Source organism: Vigna unguiculata, chromosome 5 (genome assembly GCF_037176805.1).
Source record: "Vigna unguiculata cultivar grain cowpea cultivar isolate G323 ecotype 2 chromosome 5, ASM3717680v1, whole genome shotgun sequence".
Lineage (NCBI taxonomy): Eukaryota > Viridiplantae > Streptophyta > Magnoliopsida > Fabales > Fabaceae > Vigna > Vigna unguiculata.
This window is the reverse complement of record NC_140796.1, coordinates 14332677-14349518: the sequence shown is the minus strand read 5'-3', so window position 1 is coordinate 14349518 and position 16842 is coordinate 14332677. Positions and strand designations below refer to the sequence as shown.

Genomic DNA, 16842 nt, shown 5'->3' with positions numbered 1-16842 from the left:
ATTAAGTCCTTTCCGTTAGTAGAGAACTAACACCGTTAAGTAGATGCCACGTGTCAGCTCCTCGTTTTTTTGATTTTTTTTAAATTTTTTTAAATTTTTAAATTTTTTTAAATTTTTATTTTTTTTAAAAAAATATTTATGCCACGTGTCATGTCTGTAGTGTGCCACGTGTCAATTTAATATGGTGACACGTGTCAAATTATTGTATGAATATCAATTTGGTCCTCATATTTGTTAATTTGATTTGATTTGAGTCCCAATTTTTTTTAAAAGTTTTCAATTTCAAGCACTCCATATTTAGACCAAATTTTACTTTTATATAATGTTATTTATATAATGTTATGATTATTTTTATTAAAATTGATATTTTTATTAAATTTTTTAATAATATTAATTGTATTTAATATTAAAATTTTAAATATATTTATTTTAATTTGTTATAAAATTATTTTAAAATTTTACATTTGAATTTATAAAATTGTTATTTTTAAGTCAACTCTAAAATATTGTTGATATTGAATATTATACAAATATTTCGAATATAAATTTATTAATCTATATATTTATAATTTTAAAATAAAATTCAAATAAAGTTTAATGTAAAATATAAATATAAATATAAATAAATTAAATATTGTTAAAAATATGTAATAGAAAAATCACTTATAATAAAAGTATCATCATTAAATTTATAAAAATATTAAATTTGTTCTAAATTTAGAGCACATGAAATTAAAATTTTTAAAAAAAATTTGGGACTGAAATCAAATAAAATTAACAAATATGAGGACCAAATTGAGATTCATACAATAATTTGACACGTGTCACCATATTAGATTGACACGTGGCACACTACAAACCTGACACGTGGCATAAATATTTTTTTAAAAATTAAAAAAAATTAAAAAAATAAAAAAAACGTGGAGTTGACATGTGGCACCGACTTAACGCTGTTAGTTCTCTACTAACGAAAATGACCTAATTGATACTAATTTACAAAAATGAGGACCTAATTGAGACTAATAAAAATACGATGAACAAATTGAGATTTTGCAACAAAAACGAGGACCAACGGAGTATTTTAACTTTAAAATTACTATTCCACTTTTTATACAATTACTTTTATATACTTATACACTTAAATGTTTTATTACCATGACTTATTTTTATACATTTACAAATTATAATTATAATTCTAAATGTAATATAAACTAAATTTAACATAGTGTAATAGAAATTTTAATATGTAAAATAATTATTTTTAAAATTACTATATCATTAGTTATTCAATTAAGTTGTTTTAAGCAATATGAAGATTATTATGTCACAATTTATTTTTTATTTTTTTATTTTTTCAAAAATCTCATTTAATAAAATATATATTATAAACAAAATTTAATATAATACAATACAAATTTTAATATAAATAATTATTTCTAAAATTACTAATACCGAATTAATATTATTAAACTATAACAAACATTTACCACTGATATCAACTAAATTACTCTTAATAAAAATATCTTAATAATTATACACAAAATATTTAAACAAAATCAATAAATAAAACATGAATTACCCGTGCCTAGTAAATTATAAAAACACATAACCTCAATAAAATATAAAATAATATTGAAACTTTAAAATCGTCATTTGATTGAATAAGGCATAAAGGCAAAATCTATTACAAATTTTGTTTTTCTAATATCCATTTCCTTTTGGTAATTTTCCACTTAAACTCAAAAGATTGACTAATCTCCCTTGCAATTCTATGAACTTCACTTTTGGAAGGATACCCCAATGGATAAGAGAACACCTTCCTCATGTCATCTGCAAAGTCATCAACTTTTGAATATTCCAATCTTTTCAACTTTAACTCAATATCCTGCAAACTCATTATCTTTTTGTTTAGATCATTCTTCTTGAAAACCCATGCATATCTTCCCACCATCAAACGCTTCATCATCGTCCAACACTGCATCCTTTTGCAATTGTCCATTCTCGTTGCATCTTCTACCTTCCATTTCTTCTCTCTTTTCTTCCACTCTTTCTGCGACATTTCCTTATCTTCTCTCTTATCACACTTCTCGTACCTAATTTTTTGATTACTCTCACAAGAGTTTGATGTATTTTTCACATCAACCCATATTGCTGTTGCATAATATTCTCTTTTATTCTTCAATTCACATACTCCTTCATGATTCTTAGGACATGAAGGAGAAATTTTTATGATGAGTTTCTTCTTATATTGTTGTGTTTCTTCCATGAAGAAAATGGGTATAGAAAATGAATAAAGAAAGTGTGAAGAGAATTCAAAATATTGAAAGCTATGAGTGAAATGAATATAATTATACTATGTTATTATATAGAGATTTAGAGATATGAAAATATTTACAAAATCATATTATCTACTTAAATATGCTTTAAATAATGATGATAGTGAACCTAAACGGTTAAATCATTCATCATATATAATCTAACATAATTTAGTTAGATACTGTAAGATTTAGTAAGTCATATTTCCGCCATCATCTTATCTAATCATATGAAAAACTTAATTAAATGGTATTCAATTAATAATTGAGTGTAACGAAATCTAGTTTAGTTAGATATAATAGTAATAATTAACCATATCTTTTTTAGGTAATTATCTTGTTAAATAATGTAAATGTAGTAACATGTATAATTAGTTATATTATCTAATCAGATTTAATTTAAAAATAGATTAAGTAATTATCTTTCGGATTAAAATTATTTGATTTCGTGGTAATTAAGTCAAATTAAAAATATTATTTGATCAATTGAAATCTAATTTGTATATGATATCGTGATAATTGGTTAAATTATCTTATGAATTTAATTAAATTGTATTTAATTTATTCACATGTTATAGAAATTTTATAGATGATTATGAGAATTGAACATTGTCGAGTACGTCCCTAAAACTTAATGGTCGACGTAGGATGAAACGACAAACACGTGTGTCACTGTTGCAACGGATCCACCTAGACAAAATGGTGAGTGACAAAACAATTAAGGGTAAGTTAACATGTTAAGCGAAACCTTAAGATGATCTAATCATGCATAATCCCATGCCTAACAATTTGGACCCATCCAGATAGTATAAATACGACGTTCACGATGTGAGAGACTGATCACATTTATTGCAAACACTCTATTTACTGCAGAAATTTACTTAAGCGTCAGAGTTAGGTATCCTCGCCGTCGAGGACTCTACCCTCTTATATGAAAAGGATATCTCATATAGAAGAAAATGGAAAGGACTAGTAACTTATAGAAAAGATTGAAGAGTGGACCCAAGTGTCGACCTGACCCGAGACATGTTGACCTTGATAAAAGGTTTGTCCCTTTGCGAACATTTTGGTCCTTGCAGGAACAATAATGTTTTTACTTTTCTAAATTATTACAAATTTATATTTTATTTTATTGAATAATAATATGTTAAATTCACTATATAAGAAACTAACATAGAATTAATATATGTGAATTCTTATTACATTTAAACAATATTAAATTCACCTTTTTCTTTTATCACAAAACACGGACCAAGTTAAGAAAGAAAGAGAAAATGATACCTCTATATTTCAAAGATATATATAAACTTTAAAAATATATGTATAATCATAAATAATATTTTATATTTGATATTTAATTATCAAGAACAATCTAAACATAATAAATATTAGAAATAATTATTTTAAAATATGTATGATGATTCAAGTCAATTTATTTTATTTTTGTTATCTTATTTGATTAAATAAACTTTAAAAGTTACTTCTTTAAACGTTATTTATTTATTTTTACTATTTAAAAATTACTTAAGAAGAATAAAAAGATATTTAAATATAAATTTGGTATTTAATTATTTAAAAATCATTCAGATATTATAAATTTTATGTCAATTAAATATAACTTTAAATGAAATTAATGATTAAATATGTTTTACTCCCTTAATTTTCCCAGCGTGAATATAGTACTTCATCTTTAAGTTTATTTGATAAGTTTATTTGACGTTTCAAACACATTTTATGATAGCATTTGAGTTGTTTACACCGTTTGACATATTTCCATTTTAATGTTAGATGAGAAACACATCTGAAACATCAAATAAATTTTAAAAAAATTTGGTTGAAAAACTAAATTCACTCATTTATAAAGATGAAGAACTAACTTGGGCCAAACGTGCGAGAAAAGACTAATTCCAATTTTCACTGAAAGTAATGAGACCAAAAACATATTTAATCCTAAAATTAATCTAATAATTTACATTATTAACATACAATTTACACTATTTTTGTTTAATATATAATTTGTAAACAGAATATTTGACAGAGTATATTATATCACCGCGAACGATATAAATTATAAAAATACATAACCTCAATAAAATATAAAATAATATTGAAACTTTAAAATCGTCATTTGATTGAATAAGGCACAAAGGCAAAATCTATTACAAATTTTGTTTTTCTAATATCCACTTATTTTTCGTAGTTTTCCACTTAAACTCAAAAGATTGACTAATCTCCCTTGCAATTCTATGAACTTCACTTTTGGAAGGATACCCCAATGGATAAGAGAACACCTTCCTCATGTCATCTGCAAAGTCATCAACTTTTGAATATTCTAATCTTTTCAACTTTAACTCAATATCCCGCAAACTCATTATCTTTTTGTTTAGATCATTCTTCTTGAAAACCCATGCATATCTTCCCACCATCAAACGCTTCATCATCATCCAACACTGCATCCTTTTGCAATTGTCCATTCTCGTTGCATCTTCTACCTTCCGTTTCTTCTCTCTTTTCTTCCACTCTTTCTGCGACATTTCCTTATCTTCTCTCTTATCACACTTCTCGTACCTAATTTTTTGATTACTCTCACAAGAGTTTGATGTATTTTTCACATCAACCCATATTGCTGTTGCATAATATTCCCTTTTATTCTTCAATTCGCATACTCCTTCACGATTCTTAGGACATGAAGAAGAAATTTTTATGATGAGTTTCTTCCTATATTGTTGTGTTTCTTCCATGAAGAAAATGGGTATAGAAAATGAATAAAGAAAGTGTGAAGAGAATTCAAAATATTGAAAGCTATGAAAAATATCGAAAGCTATGAGTGAAATGAATATTATTATAGTGTGTTATTATATAGAGATCTAGAGATATGAAAATATTTACAAAATCATATTATCTAGTTATATTATAAATTTAAATATGCTTTAAATAATGATGATAGTGAACCTAAACGGTTAAATAATTCATCATATATAATCTAACATAATTTAATTAGATACTGTAAGATTTGGTTAAGTCATATTTCCGCCATGATCTTATCTAATCATATGAAAAACTTAATTAAATGGTATTCAATTAATAATTAAGTGTAACGAAATCTAGTTTAGTTAGATATAATAGTAATAATTAACCATATCTTTTTTAGGTAATTATCTTGTTAAATAATGTAAATGTAGTAACACGTATAATTAGTTATATTATCTAATCAGATCTAATTTAAAAATAGATTAAATAATTATCTTTCGGATTAAAATTATTTGATTTCGTGGTAATTAAATCAAATTTAAAATATTATTTGATCAATTGAAATCTAATTTGTATATGATATCGGGATAATTGGTTAAAATATCTTATGAATTTAATTAAATTGTATTTAATTTATTCACATGTTATGGAAATTTTTTAAGTTGACACAAGATTAATATTTTTATTGTTTTCAATAATATTGTAATTTTTTAATTTTTTATTACATATTCTCTGAAAGTATTCTTGAATTAGCTGTTTTAATCATTTTGATTTGCCAAAAAAAATGTACTCATTTATTTTGTGTGATGAAAATTTTTCACGCATAAACATTTATTTAGCTACTCTATATTTCAGTGTGTGTAAAAGAAACATCACTTTTATAAATTTTATTCGTGAGGGTGATTCTTTCTTTTTTTCTTTTTGTAAAGCTCATTTTTTTCTCTTTTAAAGATTTGATTTTAAATATTTGATTCCAAATCTAATTTATCTTTAAGTAATTTAATTAGTTTTGAATCTTTCTTTAAGTATGGTGATTGTATGTTGGTGTCCTTGAATTTTAATCTTGCATGCTTCATGTCTAACAATTTGAACTCATCGATGTAATATAAATAGTATTGTTGATGTAATATAAATAGTATTGTTCACGAAGTGAGAGACTGATCACATCTATTGTAACCACCATATTTACTGCAAAAACTAACTTGAGCGTCAGAGTTAGGCACCCTCGCCACTAAGGACTCTACCCTTTGAAAAAGATATTTCAATAGAAAAAATGAAAATGACTAGTGACTTATAGAAAAAAATTGAAGAGTGAACCCAAGTATCAACCTGATCTGAAATATCTTGATCTTAATTAAAGATTTGTATATTTGACTCTTTGCGAACGTTTTTGGTTTCTTTAGGAACAATACTGTTTTTACTTTTCTAAATTGTTACAAATTTATATATTTTATTTTATTGAATAATAATATGTTAAATTCATTGTATAAGAAACTAACATAGAATTAACATTTGTGTACTCTTATTACATTTAAACAATAATTAAGCATATCTTTTTTAGGTAATTATCTTATTAAATAATGTAAATGTAGTGACATATATAATTAGTTATATTATCTAATCAAATCTAATTTAAAAAATAGATTAAGTAATCATCTTTCAGATCAAATTTTTTTTTTTTGGTGATAATTAAGTCCTTTTTAAAAGGTTTAATTATGCCTTTGGTCCCCATTTTAGAGTCAAAATCTCAAAATGGTACCCATATTTTTAAAAGTCTCAAAATAGTCCTCTTTTTTGTTGAAACGTAACGTTTGCCCTTGCCGTTAAGTCAAGGTTGACGCCGTTAGAGGAAGTGCCACGTGTCAGTTCCTCGATTTTTTGAATTTTTTTATTAATTTTTTTTTGAATTTTTTTTTATTTTTTATTTTTTATTTTGAATTTTTTTTAAAAAAATCAAAAAATTGCCACGTGTCAAGTTGTCATCGTGCCACGTGGCAGTGACAGTGACACGTGTCAGTATTACGCCAGGTGTCATTTCCTTAGTCTCAATTTGGTCCCTTTATTTTAATTTGTCTCAATTTAGTCCCAATTTTTGTAAAAAATGAGCAATTTTGTCCCTCTCCAAATTGAAATCAAATTTAATTTATGTATAAATGTACACAAATATTTCCATCAAAATTGATATTTCAAGTAAATATTTTTAACCAAATTAAGTTCATTTAATTAATATTTTACATTGAACTTTAATTAAAATGGTTTAAAAGTTGTTAATAGAAAATAATGTTCATAGAAAAAAATTCATAAATTACCTAGTTCATGTTACAATAAAACACATATAAATTTAAAATTTTAAAACAATTTTAAGTAAAGTTAAATGTGAAACATAATTTTAACTAAACTTAGCTATGTTAAAAATATATAATAAAAATATCAATTTGAATACAAATATCAAATTTAATAAAAATATTTGTATAACATTTATATAAAATTAAATTTTGTTTCAATTTGAAGGGGGACAAAATTGCTAATTTTTACAAAAATTGGGACTAAATTGAGACAAATTAAAATAAAGAAACCAAATTGAGACTAACAAAATGACACATGTCAGTATTATGCCACGTGTCACTGTCACTGCCATGTGGCACGATGACAATAAAAAAACTATTATTAAAAGAACATATTATACCCACATTTTCTATGTTATTAATAATACTATTTAAGGATGTAAGTAAAGAAAAAATATCAATAAGTATCAAAAATATATTTTACAATGAATTTAAGTAAATTTTTGAAAGGTCTCTTTTTCAATAACAATCAGGTATATCAAACATAAATCAATCCTAGCTTCACAACCAATCATTACACTAATTAAAAGTCAACCACAAAATTTTAAACTTTAACCTCAAATAAAATTTAAAATAATCATAAAATTCAAAAACACCGAAATACAAACACTGTACTCAGATAAAGATTCGAACCTAATTAAATAAAGTAATTTTGAAATCAAATATTTTAAATCAAATCTTGAAGAGAACAAAAACTCACAGAGTCTACAAAAAGAATAAAAATTGCAACAACTTCACGAAATAAAATTTATAAAATTGGTATGTATTTTTTATTAACACTGGAATATAAAGTAGCTAAATAACTGTTTATGCGTGAAAAGACTTTCATCACACAAAATAAATGAGAACAAATTTTCATTAAAATACAATGATGAGAATAGTTAATTAGAAAACAAATTACCACGTGTCATTAAAATAATATTAAAACACTTAAAACAATTTTAAGAAAAATTAAAAAGCTATAATTTTATTATTGAAAAAAAATAAAATTATTAGTCTTGTGTAAACTTAAAAGATTATACACAATTTATTTTAGTGAGTAAATTAAATATAATTTAATTAAACTCAAAAGATAACAATGGTTAAATATAATTATCACGACATCTTATTAAATTAGATTTCAATAGATGAAATAATATTTTAAAAAGGTTTAATTATGCCTTTGGTCCCTATTTTTATTATTATTTTTTTGAATTTTTTTTTATTTTTTATTTTTTTTTGATTTTTTTTTAAAAATTGTCACGTGTCAAGCTGTCATCGTGCCACGTGGCAGTGACAGTGACACATGGTATAATACTGACACGTGTCATTTTGTTAGTCTCAATTTGGTCCATTTATTTTAATTTGTCTCAATTTAGTTCCAATTTTTGTAAAAATTAGCAATTTTGTCCCCCTTCAAATTGAAACAAAATTTAATTTTATATAAATGTTATACAAATATTTTTATTAAATTTGATATTTGTATTCAAATTGATATTTTTATTATATATTTTTAACATAGCTAAGTTTAATTAAAATTATGTTTCACATTCAACTTTACTTAAAATTGTTTTAAAATTTTAAATTTATATGTGTTTTATTGTAACATGAACTAGGTAATTTATGAATTTTTTTCTATGAACATTATTTTCTATTAACAACTTTTAAACCATTTTAATTAAAGTTCAATGTAAAATATTAATTAAATGAACTTAATTTGGTTAAAAATATTTACTTGAAATATCAATTTTGATGGAAATATTTGTGTACATTTATACATAAATTAAATTTGATTTCAATTTGGAGAGGGACAAAATTGCTCATTTTTTACAAAAATTGGGACTAAATTGAGACAAATTAAAATAAAGGGATCAAATTGAGACTACGGAAATGACACATGGCGTAATACTGACACGTGTCACTGTCACTGCCACGTGGCACGATGATAGCTTGACATGTGGCAATTTTTTTTTTTTTAAATTCAAAAAAAAAAATAAATAAAAAATTTTCAAAAAAATAAAAATAAAAAAATTCAAAAAATCGAGGAACTGACACGTGGCACTCCCTCTAACGGCGTCAACGTTGACTTAACGGCAAGGGCAAACGTGAGACGTTTCAACAAAAAAGGGGACTATTTGGAGACTTTTAAAAATATGGGTACCATTTTGAGATTTTGACTCCAAAATGGGGACCAAAGGCATAATTAAACCTTATATATAATACTAATTATTTAATATAAATATATTATCATTTACTATTATAAATTATTAAATACATTAAAACATGAATAATAGATATAAAAAAATATTATCATTGAATAAAATAAAAATATTAAATCTTAACAAAATTTTTATTACTATTATTAATTATTATAGACATTTATATAAATTTTAGTTTTATTGAATATTATATACATTATTAAAAAAATATTATATATATTATTTATTACATCTATTATTAATTAATATATATATATATATATATATTTCAATAAATGTATTGTTTATTATATATTATTTATTACATCTATTATTAATATATATATATATATATATATATTTCAATGTATTATTAATTAGAACATAAATTTTTAATAACTAAAAAATATACTAATCATTATTAAATAAAATATTTATTATTATTATTTTATTATATATATATATATAAATAATTAAAATTATTAATAATTAATAATATACAATAAAATATTTATTGTAAATAAATGAAATAATAATATATTATAATTAAGAATTATATTAATAGATATATATTTATATAAAATTTATAGAGGGTATAAGTGAAAAATATTTATTGATCTTCTCAAATCTTTAAAAAATAAGTGGGATAGATTTTTAAATGTTATTGGCAAATCTATCCTCGTTTTTTCTTTCAAAAATCATGCAATGTGAACATAAATTCTTTTTAAATTAATCATTGGAAATCGTTATACACATTACAATCTATCATCCAAAACACAGTACAATCTATCATCCAAACAGGGTTTTAGGGCATGTTCTCATGCATAGATTTATTGTAGTGGATGAAATAAGATAGATTTATTGTAGTGGATGAAATAAGGGCGATGATTTAACAAAGATTTGATTGTTCATTTTTAGTGAAAACAAGTGATTGACAGGCGATGATTTGCAAGATTATAGCATGTGATCTATCTTGCTGTTTTAAAGAGATTAACAAGATTAATGTGCCAAATTACCACTCTATTCTTTTATTATATTGCAAAAAAATTAGCTCCGCGCTACTACTTATCTGATTACAAAATTTATGTATCCGATTCCATGCTTCAGTATCCAGATCCATATTAATTATATCCGATTCCACTTCTTTTTAATTTTTTGATTGTATTATGTGGCATGAAGTTTGGATAGTTCTAAAGGAGTTCAAAACACTTTTTTGTTTCTGTATTGAAAAAATTTAAATATTTTATTTTTCAGTTTAGATACATTAATTTTTTTTCAATTAAAATTTATCTTTAATATTTAAATTTATGTAGAAAAAAAATTCAAAATTAATTACCACTTATCTAAACATCATTTTATACTATATTTAACACTAAGGACAATTTGGTAATCTAACTTTTTCATACGTTAAATTTTATTTTTTATTAGTCACATCATTCAAATCCTACACAAATTTTTACAAAATTTACTCTTAAATCAACTCTTCTATCACCTCCAAATCCCTTAAAAAAAACAACACAAACTTCACCTTTAAATCTACTCAAATCAATCATTCCCTCTCCCTTAAATCAATCCTTTTATAAGAACACACCCTTAGGCAGTGTTTCTTTGTGCCATCCGCACTGTTTGAATGCATGCATTTCCGCTGATGGATTTATGTGCGGGTCGTTGTTCTTTTGAGTGAATATGAATCGATTTATAAGAGCGGATTTGCGGGATCCCTATCATATTCCATCTTTGTATATATGCAACGATTTGAAAATGTTATAATTACTTTTACCAAATTAACCTACAGTTTTACTAACATGTGACCAAACTTGTCTCTCATTGTTTGAAGGTGATGCACGGGTTTGGATGGAGTGAAGCAGTGGTGGTGGTGTTATGTAATGGCATGCATTGGTGTGGGGAAAGTGAAGTAGTGTTGGTGTGAGTGTGTGAGTGAAGGAGATGGGCAAGAGTGTGAGTGCATGTGAGGGTTTCAGAGTGTGAGTGCATGTGAGGGGTTGTGCACCGGTGCAATGCATTGTGTGCAGTGGCGAATTTTGACTAAAAATGTTGGAGGAGTCAAAGTAATATAATTTTAATATCATTATATTTCGTCATTAGTATAATGCTTTGAAAAAATGTCTTATCTACTAAACAATTTGATTATAATGTTTCAAAATATGTGAATTTATCTTATTTTCATCAATAATTTTCTTTTTTTTTATCACTTTTTAGTAATGAATTTATTCTTTTATTCTTTATCAACATATTTTTTTACATAATATTAAAAAATAATTTATCAAAATTTAATAAAAAATTGAGGCACAAAATTATTAAAAGAAAAATATATTATAGTTAAGTCACAATTAGAAATCAATTATGAAAAAATACATGATACATTTTTTTCTATATTCATAAAAAATGAATAAACAAAAAGCTAATGAGATAACAAATAATGTTTTCATTATCAAGTGACACAAGAGACAAGATAGGAAGAGGATAAAGATAAATGAAAGCAAAAATAATTTTGTGTCTAACTTTTATTTCTTAAAATACAAAAAGAAAATATATGAGATGAGAGATTATTACAATTTGTGAAAAAATTAAAAAGAAAATAAGAAGGAAAATAAAAATTGTGTTAATAAATATTTGATTTAAGTACTCTTTTGATTTATGTTTCCGTTTACAAATATTAAATTGGTCCTTCAATTTTTTAGTTTCAATTTGGTCCCAAATTTTTGAAAAATTAATACAATTTGGTCTTTTACTTAAATTTCTTGAAACAGGTAGATGATTCTTTCATTAAAATTGAAATTTTTAATATGAATGATTTACTTCGTTGATGTGATTAATATAATCCTAGTGTCAATTTTTTGACAAAAACAGGAACCAAAAGAAAAGTTAAGCCTAAATATTTTTATTCTTTACTATCTATTAACATTAAATATTGTGTTTTATAAAAGAAATAAAAAATACACCATTTAATGTAATTAATATACACCATTCATTGATGTGATTAATATAATCCTAGTGTCAATTTTTTGACATAAAAAGGAACCAAATGAAAAATTAAGTTTAAATATTTTTATTCCTTATTATTTATTAATATTAAATATTGTGCTTTATAAAAAAAAATAAAAAAACACACCATTTAATTTTCATCAATTCCTAAAATATATTACCTATAATTTAAAAAATTTAATAAAATTTTAATATTATATATATATATATATATATATATATATGTAATTAAAAAAATTTAAAATTTTGGGAAGACCATGGCCCCTCCCTACACTAATAAACATCCGTCCCTGATTGTGTGTTTGTATGACACCGGTGTAACCGATGCTTTTGCAAAAAAGAGGGTGACACCGATTATGTAACCGGTGTCGTATATTTTGTTTTGTTTTGTTTTTTTTTTACTTTTTTGTATTGTTTAACATTTATTTATATAACCAATTTTTTAATTTTAGTTGTACAATTTTTTTATATTTAAAAAATTTAAATTTTTTTATTTTATAATTTCATATAATTTTAATATTTTTTTAATTCATATTAATTATTTATAATTATTTTTATAACATCAAATTACAAAATCACTCTCTTTTTTTTATCAAGGGTATTTTGGTAACTTCCTAATTCTATCAATTTTTATAATTAATTTTATCTATTCCATCAATAAATCTAACTTTCATAAGACTTATCTCCAAATCCACTCACTTAAAACACACAAAAATTCATCTACCCAAATCTACACAAATCCATCTTCACACTCTCTTCCATATCCATCCCCTCAAACGAACATACCCTTGGGGTCTTAATCTATCCGTCTCTTGAAATCAGCTTGAATAATCAACTTAAATAGTGTAATTGGCACAAAGGAACACTACGTTAAAGGAACACTACATTAATGTTGACAGAATAGAATCCAGAAAAACCAGTCTCAACAAAAATCTTATATTTAAGATTGAACTGGGACAACGTTCATGTTGAAAGAGTAGAATTAAGAGGAACTAAGAATAGAATCAGAATAGAAATATGTAGAGATCCAACTATGTTACTATCAGCATTACCCAAAAATGATTTGAGTAATTCATTTTGATTGTAGACTGAAGTTTTCAGTTGAATAGTCTTTCGAACGGTGATACAAGAAAATGGATCACTCTTGCAATTTTAAAATGTAGTTATATCAACATGAAACTAAATAATTCACATGATTATTAATTAAAATTACAAAATGTCAACATCCATGCTTTGTAACAGCTAAACTAGACATAAAATACATATAGAACTATTGCCTATTACATACTTTATGTCAGCTTCTGTTCCTGATTCTGTCAATGTTGCACATACTTTTCGTAATTCTTCAAACTCATATTTTCTTCTTTCAGAAGTTGTGTTCCGTTACTTTTCTGATTAATAGATATAAAAGGAAACAACATCATATTGCTGAATGTTGAACAATTGAGAAATGGAGTACTTGTCTTAAAAAGGGAGAAACCAAGATCATAAACTTTCACAATGGAGTACTTGTTTTAAAAACCCAAGCACTTTACTACAACCCAGATGCTTCAATGTAGAAGATCATACACAAAAGCGTATTTCATACCCAGTTCATTAACAATTCAAACCTCTAAGGCTTATTTCACTAGTTCATATGAAAAATAATGAATCTTCACCATATTTCGATCATAAAAGGATTTTGTTCATCAAGAAAGATTGTTTTAGTCAATTCTAATTTTCTTCAGCCCTATACGGTAAAGTAGTGAAGATTAATTGTTCCTATGATAACAAGTGGGAACAATTCCCACTTCACATGAATACCCTTAAGCCAACTAATAAGAAACTTATCTATAATTGAACCAAAGAGATGATAAGATAATTGGGACTACAAATAATATCATGATCAAAAGGCACAAACAGAACATTTACAAACAAGGGCAAAAGAACACACATTTAACTTAATTTCACAATCACAAGCCACTATAATCATTGGTAAAACAGAAAAAAAAAAGACATTTTATGAGGTTAATTAAATTAAGTGCTCCCTAAAAAACTATGAACCGAAAATTGGTAATGTCAAGAAACAAAGATACCTAGAATTGAAGAGCAGGGCCTGGAAGTTCACGCAGAACACTATGCAGCGAAACTGTGGAACAAAAGCTACTAACTTTGTGAAACCTGTTCATCAGTGATGGCAACGGTGGCACTTTCCTCCACACACACCTCCCACTCTCCGCATCAATCTCACACACACAAGCAGGGTACATCCTATGATAATCCTCATTGTAAACATATATAAGATCCCCCAACCCAACACACTTCAAGCTTGCAAATTTATCATCCTCATCACCATCAAACAAGCTACAGAGCAAATCATGTGGCATGACATCAATCTGGGTGAGCCTCATGGTCCTCTCATCAACCTTCCACAGCACAAAGGAAGAAGATCCATGGGGGAAATTGCAGACCCCAGCAAGCACCAGCATCTCCCTGCAAGCGACCAAGAAGGAGAACACAGCCCCATGAGGCCTAAGGGTGTGAACCTCACTCCAAACCCTATGATGCAAGTCAAAAGAGGAAACAAAGCAAGAGTATATCCCAAAGACATAAAATTTCCCTTCGAAGAGGGCAGAGGATAGGGAAGAGGAGGAGTTTCCTGATCTGAAATCAGGAGGGAGAGGAGGCCCAAGGTCCCAATTCCCCAGAAGAGGGTCATAAATCTCCACATCCAAACGGTCCTCTATGTCAACAAGGTTCCCGATGAACTTGACCCCACCAACGACAATGAAGTTGGGGTGATTAAAGTTGGTAGCTTTAGCATCGTGGAAGACACCCATGAGAGGATTGATCCTGGGGAAGTGGAGGGGCGGGGCGAGGTGCCAGGAGGGGTGGAGGATAGGGGTGTAGAGGAAGTTGGGGGCGGTGATGAAGAAGAAGGAGTTGGTGCCGATGAAGGAGGTGTTGGGTTGGTGTGGATGGTGGTGTTGGGGTGTGGGGAGGAGGAACCAGGTGTTGGAGGAAGGGTCAAAGGCAAAGGTCTGGTTGTTCTTGGAGGAGATGTTATGGATGCCATGGAGGAAGAACCATGGGTGGTTGGAATGATTGGAGAGAGTGGAGAAAGAAGGAGAGGAGATGATGGAGTGCCATAGCTTGCACACTGTTGAGACTCTGATGAGGTTGGGGATTGGGAGCAGGGACAGGATCAGCTCTACGAGGTCGGAACTTAGGTTTGTGATCTCTGTCATCTCATCTTCATCAGATTTTGCAACACAGAAAAGGGAAGAAGAAGGAAAGAGAAGACTAATGGTGAGTGGTTGAAGAGATGATTGGTGCCGTGTTGAAGTGTGTCACACTTTATCATAAATTCAAGTTTCTTCCTTCTGGCAAGTTCTCTCGTCAGAAACCACACGTGTCTATTGGAAGCAGTTGGGTCTGATTCCAACACAATCACTGTGTGAACATGATCTGATTAGCATTTACTCTAGAACAATTCTCGCGTTGAAAAATAATGCGAATTTGCTTTACTATATTATACGATTTTTCAAAAATTTATATTTAAAATTATATTTTTTTAATGTTTTGATTTAAATTTAATTGTGATACAAAATAATATTTATTATTGAAAATTTACGAAAATTTAATTATCTTATTATAAAAATAAATTATATTTTCAAAAAATTGTTTATTTTTTTATAATTTATGTACCACACCTAGTCGGCTTAGTCGAATAATAACCAGAAAATTCGTCCATGTAACTACCAAGACTATAAATAATAACAATTACCATACACATGTTAGGGTACCCCGACTAAACCGCTCAGGGGCGACATTGATCAAACAAACCAACACAACAATAGCGGCTTAAGCCGCTAAAGGGTAACCGGCCTAGGCCGATAACTCCACGAAACTAACCAAGGACTTGGCAAAAACAAAATATTTCAATAAGATTCATCAAGCCCACAATAATCGAACTAAGAGCCTGGACTAGGGCCCAGGCCCATCTACAGCTCAAACAAGGGCCCAGCCCATGACGTGACCAGACATAATTAATAATCTATAAATATGTCTGGACCCCACAAATTAAAGGTACGCATTAATTACTTCCCTAATCACCAGATTTGGATTTGACTTTCTTAGAGATTTCGCTGACTTGAGCTTCGAAGTCCCTTCTACAGGTAACCCCTCTCGGGTCCAAACCGATCACACCGAGATACCCATAAGCGACATGTATCAACCGGGAAGAAGCCTACTGAGGAGATAGCGGAC

At 26.8% G+C, this 16842-nt stretch overlaps 3 protein-coding genes across 3 annotated transcripts; all 3 read right to left on the bottom strand.

The window, feature by feature from the left end:
* Positions 1 to 1684: 1684 nt before the first annotated feature.
* LOC114184382 (transcription factor GTE12-like) lies at positions 1685 to 2059 on the bottom strand. The gene has a single exon (XM_028071694.1). It carries the CDS (start codon positions 2057 to 2059, stop codon positions 1685 to 1687), a length of 375 nt encoding a protein of 124 aa, XP_027927495.1.
* Positions 2060 to 4474: 2415 nt separating this feature from the next.
* LOC114184381 (transcription factor GTE12-like) lies at positions 4475 to 4849 on the bottom strand. Its single transcript, XM_028071693.1, has one exon. The coding sequence runs from the start codon at positions 4847 to 4849 to the stop codon at positions 4475 to 4477; it is 375 nt and encodes a 124-aa protein (XP_027927494.1).
* Positions 4850 to 13768: 8919 nt separating this feature from the next.
* Positions 13769 to 15980, bottom strand: LOC114185269 (Galactose oxidase/kelch repeat superfamily protein). The gene is made up of 2 exons (XM_028072899.2): positions 14670 to 15980; positions 13769 to 13985 (listed from the first exon to the last, which is right to left on the bottom strand). Exon 1 carries the CDS (start codon positions 15819 to 15821, stop codon positions 14670 to 14672), a length of 1152 nt encoding a protein of 383 aa, XP_027928700.1. The 5' UTR covers positions 15822 to 15980; the 3' UTR covers positions 13769 to 13985.
* Positions 15981 to 16842: the final 862 nt, after the last annotated feature.